Source organism: Lycium barbarum, chromosome 7 (assembly GCF_019175385.1).
Source record: "Lycium barbarum isolate Lr01 chromosome 7, ASM1917538v2, whole genome shotgun sequence".
Taxonomy (NCBI): Eukaryota; Viridiplantae; Streptophyta; class Magnoliopsida; order Solanales; family Solanaceae; genus Lycium; species Lycium barbarum.
Window position 1 is genome coordinate 131414181 of NC_083343.1, and position 17965 is coordinate 131432145.

The 17965-nt window shown below is 36.2% G+C and overlaps 1 protein-coding gene across 1 annotated transcript; it reads right to left on the reverse strand.

Moving 5' to 3' along the window:
- Positions 1 to 348: 348 nt before the first annotated feature.
- On the reverse strand, positions 349 to 14422 carry LOC132604456 (uncharacterized). The gene is made up of 24 exons (XM_060317971.1): positions 14067 to 14422; positions 10353 to 10413; positions 10121 to 10248; positions 9976 to 10031; positions 9317 to 9392; positions 9087 to 9153; positions 8129 to 8195; positions 7939 to 8005; positions 6734 to 6817; positions 6620 to 6661; positions 5909 to 6064; positions 5167 to 5244; positions 4581 to 4649; positions 4388 to 4453; positions 4172 to 4300; positions 4042 to 4098; positions 3555 to 3644; positions 2698 to 2763; positions 1925 to 1993; positions 1752 to 1856; positions 1529 to 1654; positions 1139 to 1197; positions 1007 to 1043; positions 349 to 918 (listed from the first exon to the last, which is right to left on the reverse strand). Exons 1-24 carry the CDS (start codon positions 14202 to 14204, stop codon positions 664 to 666), a joined length of 2148 nt encoding a protein of 715 aa, XP_060173954.1. The 5' UTR covers positions 14205 to 14422; the 3' UTR covers positions 349 to 663.
- Positions 14423 to 17965: the final 3543 nt, after the last annotated feature.

The following is a 17965-nucleotide window of genomic DNA, read 5'->3' on the forward strand; positions in this document are numbered from 1 at the left end:
TTTAGGTGACCTGACATGTTGAAAAATATTATGTGCTGTTTAGTTTATATGACAAAAGGTCTTTTCTTTCTTGACCCAATAGTCTAATAGACCCTCGTTTTAACATCGCAGTTCCCCTAATAGATTTTCATCTAGACATCTCAACATAATCAAAACGTGTTTTTAAACGTCTGTAAACACTATCTCCTAAAATAAAAACAAAAGAGGGACTACATCGTTCTCTATACCACTGAAACACCCAATCTTTTGAGGTGAATATCAACTGGTCATAATGCACTTCTATATTTACTTTGTATGATCAAAGAGCCGTTGCAACTTCCATGTAAATAAAGGAAAAAATAGGACATGAAATGTACAACCTAGCTTTTGAATTAAGACATAGTTGAATGATATATATCAATGTACATTCGATATTCGAGGGATGGTGCCAGTAAGGCAACAAAATAGTTGACAAATTTCACAAGGTGTTGGATAGGCAAAAATTGAACGCATACTTTCACCATAAGCTGCATCTCTAACGGCTCTACATCTATCAGACGAACATGAGGGAATGCTCCATACTACTGCTAGAGTATCATATACTAGTTGAATATAGACACCCCCAATCTCCTCTATCGTCTATACAAGACCGGGGGTGAGGGTTAATATTTGTTCTTGAGTGGTTCAATGACGACAGTGTTTTTTGCTAGGTTCATGAGATGGTGAGTTGTTACAGCGCTTTATGAAGGAGTCGAGTGTTTTCTGTTTTGCAGGGCTGCTGTGTGACTGATTACTCAGGAAGGAGTCCAGGGTTTTCTGTTTTGCAGGGCTGCTGTGGGACGGATTACTCAGGAAGGAGTCGAGAGTTTTCTGTTTTGCAGGGCTGCTGTGAGACTGATTACCCGAAACGTCCAAGGATTTCTCTTGGCCATCAAGCACCTGCATATACATTTATAGCTTTATTAGCTAGTTTGCCATTTTTGTACCTTAAGTATTCAAGCAGGTAGAGAATTAAGTAGAAGAAGACCTGTCCGAGGCTATCCAGCTTGCTCTGAACAACATCCCTGTACAAGAGTCGTTTAATAACCATTACGCCATTATTTGGTATCATTCAAAGTTGAATAAATTAGAAAGGTCTACTAGTGACAAGGGAACATACCAAATTATGTCATCAACAGTGTCGTTCGCCAGCAGATAACACACATTGACGGAGGACACCTAAAAAGGAAGTTTGTTAAAGTTTTGACTAATGAATATACAGATTTCTCAGAGATTTAGCGCTTCTGATAAATGGACACACACAGAGGCACTCGTAAACTCAATAGTTAAGTAATCACACATGTGATCCTAATATACAAAGCGCTCAAGCGGAAAGGGATCCCCGGAGAGGGTGATTACTGAAGTAAAGTAGCACGTGTTCAATCCCTGCCATCGAATCTCTGAGCTAGGTACAACAGTTAACTAGGCAAGCCAGGTATAATAGCGGATTTGAAAATAATTCAGGAACAAAAAACATCCTTAAACTCTTATCTAACATTATGTTGCTCACCTGGCCAATTCTGTGAGCTCGATCCTCAGCTTGAATAAGGTCACCTGGAGTCCATGACAATTCTGCAAATATCACTGTGCTTGCTGCTGTTAATGTTAACCCTACACCCCCAGCTCTGATGGAAAGCTGGAATACAACAGTTATAACAATATTATTTTCCATTGTACATAATCTCACTTTGCTACTGTTAGTTTGACTAATTATAACAGATCCATGACATTACCACTGCAGCCTTAATTGTTTCTTTTTCCTGAAAATCTGTTACCAAAGCTTGCCGTAATGATGATGGAGTGCTGCCATCAATCCTAATACAACCAACCTTCTTCTTCTGCAAAACAAGGGGAACGTTCAAGTAGTCTATAATTCTCGAAACCTACTAAAATATGCAAATCTTACAAGTAAATACTCATGTATTGAATCAATCATTGATTGATGATGCGCAAATATCAGGAACTTGCAGTTTGCCTGCATGTTTGAAAAAACCACAGTTACTACACCAAGAAGCATAACAAGAATATCGAAGCTTATATGAACAAGCAAGAAGTTGGCATATTGGAGAAGATGTGCAACAGCTCCGCAGACAGAAGATTAATCATAGTCAGATAAAAGGACAGTTAAATTTTGCATGACAGAGCACTCTGTGGTTAAATGATGGAACTGAATGAGGACCTTCCAAGCATCGCTTAACAACTTGAAACTTGCCTTGATTTGAAATAGCTTATAATAGTAAATTTGTACGTTAGACAAGTTTTAGTTGACCTATGTTATCATTAGCCCAGATCTCAGACACCTAGAACTCAAGTTGCGATTTGGTTGTTTCGAGTAAAATTCTGGAGTTTCAACAATGCTTCCAATATCCTTATCTATCTGTAGGTTATGTATCTGGTACTGTAGTTTCCTTTCTCCTATCTAATGTAATCGCAATATCTTTCTAATTGCCAAAGAAATTTAAAACCAACATTTGCTGATGTTATCTTTTTCATTGCTCTTTAACATGAGAACAGTATATTAGCCGTTCCTTTTGCACACTTTCCCCCTTACAGATAGTCTTTTAATCTAATATGGTGGAAGAGGTAAAGAAAGAACATTCCAATATAGCAGGAGATGCTTTCACTTTGTAGTTTGTATTCTTTATATCTAGGATGTAGAAGAAACAAAAGTCATTGTACCTCAACCATGGTTCCTAGGTAATCCAAAACTGCTGGAATTTTGGCCTCGCCAGAGGCAGTGTAAATCTGCAGCCCAACAAGTAAAGTATAGGGGTTAAAACTCTGATATAATATTATCAATTTTAGCAATAAAGCAGCCAAATCAAGCTTTGGAAACAAAAGAAAATATCCCAAAAAAGGGCAGTGAGCACAGTTAAAACTATATTGAATTTGTCAAATTTCATTAATACAGACCAGCAATGTAAGAAATACAGTAGCTAGGTGATAAAGAAATGGATCTTGGGCCTAACTCAACCCCAAAAGCCAGCTCATGAGGTGAGGATTGACAAGATAATATAAAGAGACCTTCATATCCCTAATAGCCTATGCGGGAACTCATCCCCCCCCCCCCCCCCCCCAATGCCTGGGCCTGCCAATTGGAGCGTGGATAGTAATATGGGGGTTCAACATCGAGTAAATGAAAATTGAGATGGGCCTACCCTGATACCATGTGAACGATTAGAATAAGGTGGAGAAAACTCAGGTTAATTATTCCCTCAAGCCATTGGGGTTTAAATAGCTAAGTGCACATGTTCTAAGCAAGGAAAGAGAATCAAATACATAATTACAAGAGAGTAATCATGCTATAATATAAGAGGAAAAGTTTTTGAAACCGCCTGCAACACAGGAGCACTATTCTGACAGAAAAAGTTCTCGGAGAATGGGATATCTCGTGAGCCAGTTCTCAAGGATCAAGAAGTGTATTATGCAGTAAGACCAGATATATTGTTTTCAAGAATCCTTGCTATAGTGATCAGCTGTCCAACTGGAAAAAAAAAAAAGAAATAAATAATCATGATCGGAGTTTGTTAATGTACCTTACTGATGAGGCTCTTCTCTGCAAACTTAAAAGAATTGGCCTCCTCCTCGGACTGAGCTGATTTACTTTTCCCCTTAACAATCTCCAACTACAGGACACAACATTAGATTAAGTAAATATATCCCTCAGAAATCAAGGAAAGTCAGGCATCATTATCAAAGACGGTTCTTTTACAATCTTTGTACAGGAGTATCAGACATCATTTACTTACCTTAATTCCTATCTTTGAATTCAAATTATGAAAAGTAAGTTTTAGAAAAGAGTAATAGCATATTAAGTGTCCAGTGAGAAATACCATAAGAAGCGTTAAGGTATTCAAAGTTGAAAAGTCAAGAAGAGGTTAACTGGAAGAATTGAAGTCACTGAACGTATAAACTTAGATAATAAAAGAATGCAGAGAAAACAGCACTTCTGGTTATAAGTCCATTCAAATTATAGGGTGGGAAGGGGATAAAAACTATAATCACAAAGGTATTCAGGAATACCTCACGAAATAGAGCATTAACTTGTCTCATCTCCTTCTCCCCCAAGTTCAGGAAAACCTGTAACAAAGTGAGAGAGAATGAGATGAAGTCATGTAGCCAGAACCATCAAATGTGAGAGTAAAGTTTATACCTGTTGCCTCCTTTTCTGAGGGAGTTCAGAAAGGACATCTTTTTTTAGTCGTCGAATCATCACTGTTGCCTTGATCAAACTGTGCAGCTCTTCGTGATTACTTGCACCTTGATAAACTCCAAAGATGCCCTAGAATGTCAGCAAACCTGTTAGAGCTTTTCTTTATAATTGTAAGATCTCAGAGGCGGCTTCCGATCCAGGAGAATTTTGACTTACACCCTTGCAATAGCGGTTGCCATATTCGTGCACATTCTTATATACCGTAGGATGCAAGGCCTCCAGCTGTCAAAGCACACAATTTTAGATCACAAACCCCCAACAAATAAAACTTCGATTTCAAACTCGATTGTAGTTACCAACTGTATGCGGAGCCAATAATATTTAATTGATCAAAATATTTAACATATACCTGTTTGAATAGTTCAATTGGCCTTGATAAAGCAGGAGTTCCGCTGAGCAATATCACATACTGAGCTTTCTGCAGCAGTCAACATGTAAGTTCATCAGGGACCGCTCCTCCCACTCATACATTTGGTGAAAATGCATGCATATCAACTTAGATGGGAATATTAAGCCAATTTTTGTTTGCAAGTTTGTCATTCAAGAGCCATTTGTTCACAGTCCAACTGATCCTTCTTGTTTCTTTTCTTTTCTTGTTCATTTCAATATGTTTTATACTGGAGAAAGCTGATAAAGTCACAAAGGAAGATTTTCATCTAAAACTTTGTCACCTTGATGATCTTTCACAAGTGATATATCCATTTACTTTCTTTTTCAGATGGATGAAGTTAACTGTAAAAAGTATCAAGAGATCAATCCATGTACCATACACAAGTCACCGCAATGATATAGCCGTCTACCTTTTTTCTTTTTTCTGAAAAGTAATACGTCCATTGACTACTTGTTGGATTCGAACTCTATATAGACTTAACACCTACCTCTGAACACAGAGAGAATGCACGCAGACCATTTCTCTATAAAAAAACAAAGCAGACCTGTAATAAGGGAAGGGAAGCACTGGTTCTTTTTGCTTGGGCATTTTTCAAGAAGTGTGATTCATCTGCAATAACAACCTGAATAAACAAATCATCACAGATAACAATCATTCAGTAGCATGAAAACGCAACCATTAGAGGACATCTAACACAGACAACTTACTCTAAACACAATTAACCAAGAAGTTAGATAAGTATCAACATCCAAACATTGAAGATCTTAGACACTAAGTTGAAGAAACAGTAAGCCTCTTGTATTTCCGAGCTGTTAAGAAAATGGGTCTAGGGTTCGATTCCCCATCTTGTAATCCCCTTCCCCGTTTCCCCTTCCCCTACCCCAATTTTTTTTTTTTAAATAAAAAAAGAAGGTATAAAAGCAGCACATGAAAGTGAACCAACTAAGTGGTGTCACTGAAGCAAATAAAAGTGTATCCAAGCAAATAAGAATAAAACAAAATCCAGATAACAAATAGGTTCTTTGATTTCTTAGATAGGATTCTACAGCCCATCAAAACCTCATCTGTCATTTCCTCTAAGTAGTCCACCCATCATAACAAGGAGCCACCTCTAATAAAATTCATTGAGCCTTATCTTAGTAAAATGAAACGGCAATTTACGTCAACTGGAGCATCAAGGTCCATCAGAAGATATGTTACTAAGGATTCAGATTGTTCAGGCATTAGTCTATTAGAGGATTGAATGCAGCAGATGCCAAACCCTGTATATAATGTATTGCCATTACCTTGAATGTTGATGCCATAAGTAGATCTTGAAGCTTAGGGACAGTGTCATATGATACTATGTTAAAAACACCATCAAGGTGAATGGACTTCTTAGTGTTCGAAGGCACTATTTTAAATCCTCCCTTATTTGAACCACCACATTGAGATAAAACCACCTGCAAAAATTAGAAAAAAAAAAATAGTTATCTGATAATTGGAAGGAAACTTGTCTGTAACATTATAACGAAAGCACTCTGTAGTGGCATTAGCCGTTTAAGGTTCTATTGCACGTAAACATAAAAATGTTAATCAACTCATGCTAAACTAGTGACCAAATAGCAATAAAGAGTTTCTCATATGTAACCTCAAAGTTGGCAGAGTAACAGAAACAGAATTAGATTCTGCGATGATTTATGGTGCAAAATCATCATATTTAGATCTCAAGATCATCGATAATTTTAGAATATCAAACAACTCACTCCATCCTCACAAACATAAACGTCATACTTTATGTTCCAAATTTCACAGCCCAATCATCAGCAACAACTTAGCCGAGGGTCTACAGGAAACAGCCTCCCTACCTTCACAAGGTAGAGTAAGGCTGCGTAAACACCGGCCTCCCCCAGACGACACTTGTGGGATTACAACGGGTATGTTGTTGTTGTTGTTGTAATTATCAGCTACTTACTTATCTATACAAAAAAAATAGGGAAAAGGGTATCGAACCATACAAGTATTTCCGACGAAGGAATGCCCATCCACTGTTGAATCATCTGCATTGAAGCACCAAAACAGTGAGTATAAAGCAAAACTACTGATAATTTACAAGTATTAACATGACTTACAGAAGCCCAGTGAAGCCGTAAGGCAGATGGAGCAAGAACAAGGACTGGCCATGATTCACGGATACATGAAACCACAGCGATAGCCTGCAAGGTAAACAGAAATTCAGCATGTATGATATACAGAGATAGGGTAACCAAAGATGCATGTCAAAGAAAATTCCAATAATAGGGGCTTGATTATAAATATTTCAGACTTTTGGTCTTAAAAATGTGTATCAGTTATGGACTGAAGTATCAACACATGCTAGCTGAGAATCAAAACCATCTATGGCAAATATAGTTGAGAGAAACAAAAATAATAACTTTCTGACAAGGCATACTTAGGATCAACCCTGAGTCTCAAAATCTTGATTCAGCTTAAGCTCGTAGTTTGAGGGGGGGGGGGGAGATAAAGTAAATTGTGTTGTAATCAAGAACATAGGTCTGATCATTCATTAAGAGTTTACGACAGAAGATAGATGTGACCATAGAAAGAGGTCTGATCATTCATAGTTTGAAGGAAAATTTTCGAAGCTTGCAGATGCGCCAAAAATATTGACTCTAATTTGAGTAATTTCTTGTCCCACTCACTCTTTTTCTTTAAAGAGAATTTTTTCCACCAGTTTAGCACACAGCTCTAACCCTAAAAGCGACAACCCATAGACTCCTTATGCACCTTTCAAATACTACACTCATCATCTTATACAAGGAGAATTTTTTGATTCAAAATCCTAAATTTACGCACCAAACCCAAAACCTTAGGCGAATGGGTGCAAGGCCTAAGACCTTTACAAAGCTTTTTGAAGCCCCTACACAATTCAAAGCCTTCGGCGCTTGAGACCTCATTTTGGGGTTTACACATAAATTTTAATACGGCCTTACATGTGCAAGAATGGGCTTACCAAAGGACAAATTTGTTACTATGTAAAAGAATTTGAACGTCTAAACCAATTTTAAAGGCAAGGGCGGGGTCTGTTAGAACCCTTTATACAATCCTTAAGGGCAATTAATAACTCAACAAGCTATCAAGCTAGAACTTAGGACCTAAAGTAGGGCATCATAGGAAATACAATTCCACATCATACACAGTAAAAAGCTGCAACCTGAATGAATAACCCATTAAATTATAATACGAGCTTGGTATTTCTGTTATACGAAAACATCTTCATGTAGCAGGTAAATAATTCTAAACTAAACATTCATTTTGACATAGTTTTAGCCACTACCTGAATTGTCTTTCCAAGTCCCATCTCATCAGCCAACAGGGCACGCCCTCCATGCTGTAATGCAAATCTAAATAGGAAAATGTTATCCTTCCTATTCTAGTCAAAGAACAAAGACCAACGTGCCTTCCTCTAGGTCATATTGACTAATAAAGGAAAAGGTCAAAAACTTTAAAAGAGATGTATAACATACCTAACCCCTTCACGCTGAAAAGGCAAAAGCTTTGATTCAATACTATTGGGAATATATTCATAATGATCTGGTCAAAAGAGAGGAATTGAATAAGGATACGAAGCTGGAAGAACTGTCCTTTAATACAAAATGAAAATTTTAATGATATATAAAAGCAGGTGTTACATAGATGAGGATAAGATGTCCTATCAATATCTAGGAAACAAGAGCAACAACAAAAACAACAACAATAACCCAGTGAAATCCCACATCGTGGGGTCTGGGGAGGGTAGAGTGTACGCAGACCTTACTCCTACCAAGGTAGGACGGCTGTTTCCGAAAAAAATTAATGAAGCTGCTTAGGTTCGAACTCGCGACATAGTTTGTAAAATATGCTAACATGACCCTTCCAATATGAATTGTATAAGAGCTACTAAAGATGTTTATGAAGGTCTAAGGCTATTCCACTTGTTGCCTTCAGATTTTGATTAGATATTCAGATTCTTTCACACAGTATCATGGTCAACATGTACTTTGAAGTTCACTTGTGAACCCAGAAATCAGCTTATACCAAAGGTACTTAAAGGTCTTGAGATGCTCCACCATTGCCTTAAGGTTATGGATTGGATGCTCAAGTTCTTTCCCAATATCTACCATGAGAAATGAATGTCTAATAGGTATTGGCAGCAATACATTTAGCAAACCAACACTAAATACATGGGCCTAAAATGACAGAAGAACCAGCATAAAGAATTCGCTCAAGGTGGTGTTGAGACAGCTGTTCGATTTGTGCATTGTCTATTTCTTGAATTTACTCTCCCTATTCTGATCAGTAATCTCAAAGCAAGCACTAGTAGAAAAATGATGCACTAAAAATCTAGTTCATTTCTGTTATTTCATTTGCTAATCTATTTTATGATAAGCATCATCATGGAATCGTCATGGTAGTAATCTAGCAGAGTAGCAATGAGAAATTTACCTCGAAGATCAGGCATCGCAGAAGCAGCAGCAATGGCACGTTGCACCAGAGGATCTAAATTCTCCAACTTACATGTTCAAGATGAACCAACATTAGCTAACTCAAATGGAGCCGAAGAAGATTCAAGATATTTAAGTTCCACCGAAGCTAACTCCTAATTGTTTTTGTAGTCTCATCTGAAGTTGGGAAACTGTAATTCGGGAAGACCAAAAGGAGTTGCAACTCCTTACCTCCAGATTGAAGCCAGAAATTTCACGCAGAACTTTTTCCGCTACAGACAACGATGACAAAGGAAACATCCACAACCTACAACATTTAAAGAGGGACTCACTGCATTTGAATTTTAAAATCATCCCTGGCAAACATGATTTAAGATTCTTGGTTAACCCACAATCTAACGATATAACACCACGGAGTCAAAAACAAAATAAAAAATGTCATTGTCTTAAGGATGGAGCAATTCAAGAGATGGGAGGGTAGTACTTCCCAGAAAACAAATATTCTTTCTTTTTTTCTTTTTTTCTTTTTTTATGACACAGATTACGAATATACTTGACATCCACAATAAGGCAGTTTAGGGTCACAATTCACAAGAGAAAAGAATACAATGAAGAAGTATTTGCTATCAGTTTGTGTACTTGGGTGAAATCGCAGAAAACATGACGCCTTTTTGTTTCTTTTAGACTTTTAATTCCTGTATCTCCTCTTTTTCGGGGTTTATTGGAAATGAGGATTCATTTCGCCGACTCTAACTAGCTTGGGACTGAGATTGTTGTTGTTGTGGGGCGGGGGGTATTGCGTTGCAGCTTGCTGCCTGCCTAGACTTATTTGAAAGGAAAAGGAAAATTGAGGGTGGAGGGAAGCATAAAAAAGAAAAGGAGAAGAATACCTCTCTTTTGCGCTCCAACTAGCTCTAGGGATTTTGCGGAAAGCTTCAACAAGTATCTGCGTGGAAGATAAGGTCCACATTGCTTCAAATAGCCAAAAAATAACTCCTCAACACAATGACATAATGCAAGTAGGCCAATAGCTACCTGGTCATATGAAAACTTTGCAGCAATATTTCCAGTTGCATGAAGGAAAAATTTAACCGAACGCTTTTCTGTTAACTGTTTCACGTGATTGCCATCATGAGGCCCGGAATTTCCACAAGAGTTTTTCCCTTTGTTTATTTGTCCGGGGTTTTCCGAGCACAGGCATACAGGAGTCAGGAAGATAGGAAAATCAGATATAAGCACCTTAAGATGGTTAATGCAAGAAACTCACCAGAGACCTTATCTACCCCTGATGAAGGCCCCATTGTAGGTGCAGCAGATAACGCATCTTCCTGCAACAGAAAGAGGCAGTAAGTGGAGTACCCAATAAGATAATAATTTAGTCACAACAACTACTACTACTACGCTTCTGTCCCGAACAAGTTGAGGTGGGGTATATGAGTCCTCGCTAACCAAGTTCCACAACAGAATTCATCTCGGGCTAAAAATAAATTAAAAAAGTAAAGAATCTCTAATAGGAGTAATAGACTCCTAGAAAGTATAGGACCTACTATCTAAAGCTTTTAGATGAGCTGAACACACAATTCAATACAGTAACATGGCAGACATGTGCTCATTATTCAAGTCTCCACCACCACCCTTCATCAGAAGAAGGTTTCCACAGTCTTGGTCCATTAAAATGAGCAAAGCCCGCACGTGGGCATGTTAAAGACATAAGGTGTGTTCTCTCTAACAACTTAAGTTTTCATATTATCTAGTAACACAATTCAACCAAGACAATAGGTGAAGCTACCAAAATCTTTAAGAACCTTTTTGATTTTAGGCATGAAACAGTAAAGACAGGAAAAATGCATGATCAATCAACTTAGTTGGTTTGTTTCCAAAAAAGAAAAGCATATTAGAAAGTAATAGTATTAAAATAGTGAGAGTCATATTAGTGTACTATTTGAGTTAGTTTTGTATTAGTGTACTATTTGAGTTAGTTCACTCTTATTAGTGTACTATTTGAGTTAGTTCACTCTGATGTACGGGGGTGCTCGCCCCTACAATTTCTTTATCGGGTTACAATGATTTGTGACCTTTTTGGAATCTTTTCCTCATCTTAATCTATTTATCTTAAAATATCTAAGGATGACCTTCCTTTGTATCAAAAGACTATTAAAACTCCGTACAATCCTTCTATAAAGAGACTTAAGTTAGATGTAGAATATACATCTCCCAGAAACTGTTGCAGCGGTATTTGGAAAAGCAAGGTATTGAGGGTGTGTTTAGTATGGTAGGAAAATGTTTTCTAATTTTCCCATCTCCACAAGGGACATTCCATACTAATTGTCGCCTCCCCTCCCCCTTCCCCCCCCCCCCCCCCCAAAAAAAAACCTCCAACACACCCACCCCACACCCACCCTCACCTCCATAGCCCCATCCCCACTAGCGCCACACCTTACCCCACCCCCACCTCCACAGTGTTTGCCTAGATTATGTACAAATACTTTTGGGATAATATTTTCTGCTTACCTAGCAACACAAGATAGTTGGTAAGAAAAACCACTTATTTTCCTAAAAGACATTTTATGTGGAGAACATTTTCCTTTCTACCAAACACACCCTGAGTCTCAAATGACATGCCCATACACCCAACAGCAAAATGGGGTTGCAGAATGGGAAAAAAATCAACTCGAACATATACCACCAACACAAACCACAAATATGTTCTACTAGGTGCAGATAATATGCATGAACAAATGCCTAACAGATATTAAAATTAAACAAAGGTGAAAAATCCCAGGTGGGTATATCAAGACACAACATATGAAGCAACAGCTAGTAATACACATTGAAGAGTAAAGAACTACGCGATACCTAACTAATACAACTAACATATTTTACTGGGTGCAGATTATATGCATGAAGAAATGCCTAACAGACATTAAACTTTAAACAGAAGTGAAAAATCCCAAGTAGGTATAACCAAAAATAGGAGTAGAAATGAAACTACTCGAACATATCACCAACAAGACCACATATATATTTTATCGGCGCATATAGCAACATAAACCACAAATACATTTTACTGGGCGCAGACAATATGCATGAAGAAATGCCTAACAGAGTTTAAAACTAACAAATGCCGGAAAATCTCAAATTGGTACTCCCTCCGGATAAAAAAAAAAGAGTCTACTTAGCCATTTGCACATCCCTTAAGAAAATACTAACTCCTAGACAAAACTAGGTAATTTGACTAAACTACCCCTAATTAAACAGGTATTGGGATTTGATCATATAACACTTAATAGGGGCAAATATGAGAAAACAAGGTTAATTCTTTCTTGATTTGCTAAGTGGACTCTTTTTTTGATCAAAAAACAAAAAAGCTAAGTGGACTCTTTTTTTTATCAGGAGGGAGTATAAGCAAAAATATGAATGCAAATAAAAATTGACCCTATTATGTGCAACTGGAAAATTGTAAGCATCTCCTTGGGTGATAAAGTAGACTTTAGATAACCACAAATACTGGATGCAGATAATATGCATGAAGAAATGTCTAACAGAATAAACTTAAACAAAAGTGAAAAATCCCAAATGGGTATAACCAAAAAAATAAGAGTATAAATGAAACTTACCCTTTTATGAGTAACCCCAAAAGCATTAGGGGGTACTTTAGATCTATATTACTCGGACTCTCGTAAAATGTCATCGGGTGCGTGTCGGGTCCTTCAAAAATAGTGTACTTTAGATCTATATTACTCGAACTCTCGTAAAATGTCATCGGGTGCGTGTCGGATCCTTCAAAAATAGTGTATTTTTGAAGGACCCGACACGGGTGCGGAAACACTTTCGAAGAGTCCGAGTAACTTAGTTTTAGATAACCACAAATACATTCTACAGGGTGCAGATAATATTCATGAAGAAATGCCTAACAGACATTAAACTTAAACAAAAGCAAAAATGAAAAATCCCAAATGGATTAAACAAAAACAGGACTAGAAATGAAACTGACCCTTTTATATGCAGCCCAAAAAGCATAAGGATCTCCTTGAGGATAAGAGGAGACTTTAAATAACCAACAACATACTCCCACAAGTGGAGTCTGGGAAGGGTAAGACATACGCAGACCTTACCCCTACCTTTGTGGGATAGAGAGGCTCTTTCCGACGGACTGTCGGCTCAAAAGAAACGTAATCGATACAGGATTACAAGGAAAATAAGATAGAAAAATATGAAGATACGAAACAGATGAAGCAGCAGATAGTAATACACACTAAAGAGTAAAGAACTACGCAATAACTAAATAATACTACTAATATATTTTACTGGGTGCAGCTAATATGCATGAAGAAATGCCTAGTAGAGTTAAAATTAAACAAAAATGTGGAAAAAAAAAACAAGTGGGTATAACCAAAAATAGGAGTAGAAATGGAACTATAACATACCACCAACACAAATCACAAATATAATCCACTTGGCACAAATAATATACATGAAGAAAATCCTAACAAAGTAAAAGAAGTTAAAATTAAACAAAGCTGAAAAAATATGAAGATACAAATCAGATAGTAATACACACTGAAGAGTAAGGAACTATGCGATACCTAAATAATACTACTAATACATTTTACTGGGTGCAGATAATATACATGACGAAATGCCTAACAGACATTAAACTTAAACAAAAGTGAAAAATCCCAAATGATTATAACAAAAACGAGGGAAATTTTCAAAAGTATACAGCCCAATAAAATATTACGCCCTGTAGCCCAATATACAATATTATACAACATCATGCCTTGGGTATAGCATTATACATAATGTATCAACCTTGTATAAAGGTGTTTATACACAAATATGGGAGAAACCGAGCAACAAACTCAAAATATGGGTTGATTGAGTAAATATTTTCTCCCAGTAGACATTAAACTTTAAACAAAAGTGAAAAAAAAAAAACCCAAATGGGAATAACAAAAACAGGACTAGAAATGAAACTGACCCGTTTATGTGTAACCCGAAAAGCATTACTAGTAGTAGCAGAAGAAGAAGATGCATTTCGCTCAGCAATTTGCTTTAAAGCATCTCTTTCAAGATTGTCTAATTCTTCTGCACTCAATTCCCAATCATCAAAATCCATTTTCTTCTCCAAATCTTCAATTTTGAATTCAAGAATTGCTACCGGGCGTTTTCAAATTTTGGGGTTTTGAAGTACATGTGTCTACTGTTTTTTTTTTTTTTTCTGTAGAGTTTTAACCAAACTTGCCCCTTAAGTTTGCTAAATTGAGCCACATATGGTCCACTTAATGGCAAAACTTATATGACCCACTTAAAGGCAACCTACATAAAATGTATGTAACGTTCTTTCCATAGTGCAGTGTACTTTTTGAATTCAAAGAATTGCTGCCACGTGTTTTCAAATTTTTGGGGGGGGTTTTGCAGCAGATTTCAAGACTTGCTTTTTCTGTATGAGTTTTTAACTGAAAGTGGCCCTTTAAGTTTGAGAGTTGGTCCAACTTTATCCTTAAACTATCTGTCTGAGCATTTCTTAGGCGTTAAGTTTGCTAAAGTTGAGCGCATAACATCCACTAAACGGAAATTAAAGGCTTTCGCCAGCAGTTGTCGGATTAGCTTTCGGGCTTTTCTTACCCATCTTTTCAGAAAGAAGAGATTTAAAGTTTTGATATTCATTATTAATTTTGATAAAGCGGTTTAACACTATGTATGAATAGTATGAACTATCTAAATAAGAATTCTTGAACAACAAATAGTTCAGATATTTACGATCAATGAGTATTGGATTTTTTTTGTGTAAGCGTCTATTATATTAAATTTACTCGATAGTCCGAATTTTGGGAATGTCCAGTGCCCAAATCAGTGAATGGGTAACTCATCAATCGCCGGATAAGTTAGTGCAAAACTCATCAATCGCCGGATAAGTTAGTGCAATCCGTTTGAGTATGTAGTTAAGTGAATCATTGTGCTTAGTTTTAGCAAACTTAAAAGGATAATAATTGTTCGAGGTGATAATATCTCCACAATTTTTTTTACAGCTTTTAATCAAAATTCTCCATTAAGTTTGAGGTAGGTCTGACTTTATCCTTAAACAATCACCTTGAGCAATTAGGGGTCGTCTGGTAGCTGGACAAGAGACAAGTTATTCATGTATTAGTTTCTATACTTACTTATACCATGTTTGGTAGCTAGTAAAAAGACACTTTATTCATGTGTTAATTTCTGCATACTTATATCGTGTTTGATAGTTAGTTAGGATGTAAGTTGTTCATGTGTAAAATCATTACGGCGTTTGGTTTGCAATTTAGAAACCCACATAAATAATACATGTATAAGTTATGAAGAAATCTATGTATCATTTTATGCGGGGTAGAAGATGAAGTAACTAATACATGAATAAAAAGTTGAAATGGCAACATTACCCTTATCATTCCCCACTTAAATACTTCCCTTTTCTAAGCCATATTTTCATATAATTATTTAATATAATATTTTAAAAATAAATAATATTTTAATTTTAATTTTAAACAAATATTTTAATTTTAAGAAGTATATAATATTTATTAACTTTTAGTATAACAAATCAACATCCGAAGAAATAATTTATGCATAATTAAACCCTGCATAACTAAATCCCGCATAACTAATATTTGCATAACTAATACCTACATAATCCTAACCAGCTACCGAACGACCCCTTATGGTTTCTTTTAAGTTTGCTAAAGTTGGGAACATATGATCCATTTGACGTCATACTAAACAGAATGCACAAAACTAACATTCCTTTCCTTGAGCAATGTACTTGATAGCCAGAAATTCTATGAGCCCGTTTGGGTTGGCTTATAAGTTGCTTATAAGCTGTTTTCAGTTTTTTTTTTAGTGTTTGGCTGGCCAGCTTAAAGTCATTTTGTGCATAAAATAAGCCTAAAAAAATAATTGGGCCTGTTTGACTTAGCTTATCTAAAGCAACTTATAAGTTGAAAACAGCTTATAAGCCAAAAAAAAAAAAAAATTAGCCTACCCTAACTTTTTTTTTTTGACTTATAAGCTGTTTCCAGCTTATAAGCTGCTTATTTTAAGCCCATCCAAACAGGCTCTAATAATACTGCTTAAGGTGGTACATTAATAATAGAGTTAGACCTAACATATCGTGGCAATTTTAACTATTTAGTATTCAAATTTTAATATATTATTTTAATATTCAGATTCAAACTTAAATTTCAAATCTCTAAGATCTTATACAACATACGAGTAAAATTATATATGTATATATATATATATATATATATTAATTTTAATGAAAACAAATGTGCCTTAATCTCAAATTAGTTGGTATTGTCACAGCATGATCGCGCCGCCGCATGATGTCATCTAGGTAACAATAGTTTTACTAGGTTTCTAACCCCGGCGTTGGGGTTGTTCCCACCAGAACAAGTCCATCAAACGCCCTAAAACGCCATCCTCGACTAAGCGGGCTAACAACAAGACCACCGCCTGGTTATGAACAGTCCGCCTGGGTCAGTCTCTACCTAACCTTAAACATCATGTTTTGGCTTTGATCATGATACATTAAAGCATTATTACCATGATCTCAATAGTCTAGTGTGACGTAATTCAACGGAGTATTTAGCCTATAAGGCTAAACATAGACTGAATGAAAATAAAAATTTAAAAAGAAAATAAAAAATTTGTACCTTAAGAATGAAGGTTGTGCTCAGTAGAGAAGTAATTTACATAAACAGACTTTTATTTATGAAGGAAGATTTTTACAAGAGAGTGGTAGAGGGCTTGTGCTTGGGGATCCAAGACTTGCCTTCTTCCTAAGAAGGATAATCCTTATATAACGGATCAAACACACTAAACAACGAAATAAAAATGGCCGACAACATCATGGCCAGGTAAAAGTAAAAATGGAAAGTAAAAAGTAAAAGTGGTCGAAAGTGACCAAAAGGGAAAACATAATTATTACAATACAAATAATTAAAGTTGTTTAATAAAAGCAGATTCCTCTTTATTAAAGTAGCCGCCTAATGGCGGGTCCCACCAATCACTTCATTGGTGACTTGCCCTTGTCTTTTATAGGGCTAGAAGATTCTTCCGTCTGGCCAATGAATTGTGAAAAGTCCTCGGTATTATCTGGACTTTGAGATTCTCCTGCTAAGACTTGAGTATTATGATCTTCTTCTTCTTCATCATCATTATCGGTGGTATGACCGACAGATGCCATTGATGTATCAGAAATAGCTTCCATATTAAGATGTTGCAGTAAATTAGATTTAAATTCCTTATGTATGTGGCTATAAGCTGCTCTGGGGGAATTGCCCCTTTCTTCATCTGAATTTTTCGAGCAATATGCTCAAAAGGACTAGGAATCTCCTTTTGTCTGGAATTAACGGAGTCTTTATAACGTGCAATAGTGGTTTTAATCTGATTTATTAAATCTTGTTCTGGGATAGTTCCATCTTTTGATTTTTGAATCAGTTTTTTCCAGAATTTTGTATAAAAAATTCTGTTTAAGCAAGGCATATTTTGTGGGGTATAACCCACTTCAACTGACCATTTCATAATCCATGGAATAGAAAATTCAATGAAGAAATACATATTAGAAATTTCTTCATAGAAGGTGATATTATTTTCCAAATCTATAATTTTTGGAGAAACATCAACCCATTCAGTATATAAACTTTTGAAGGATTCTGGTAGAGATTTTACGGTTGGACCACAGAAGATCCACCATTGACAAAACCAATTTGGAATGCCCTGTTTATAAACATTGGCACAGATTTTTATAAACCATGAGTGTTTCCTATTAGGATTCTCATATAGAAAAGCTTTATTAAAAATTTCAACATAATCCCAATAATTAAATTTAACTGGGACCTTTTG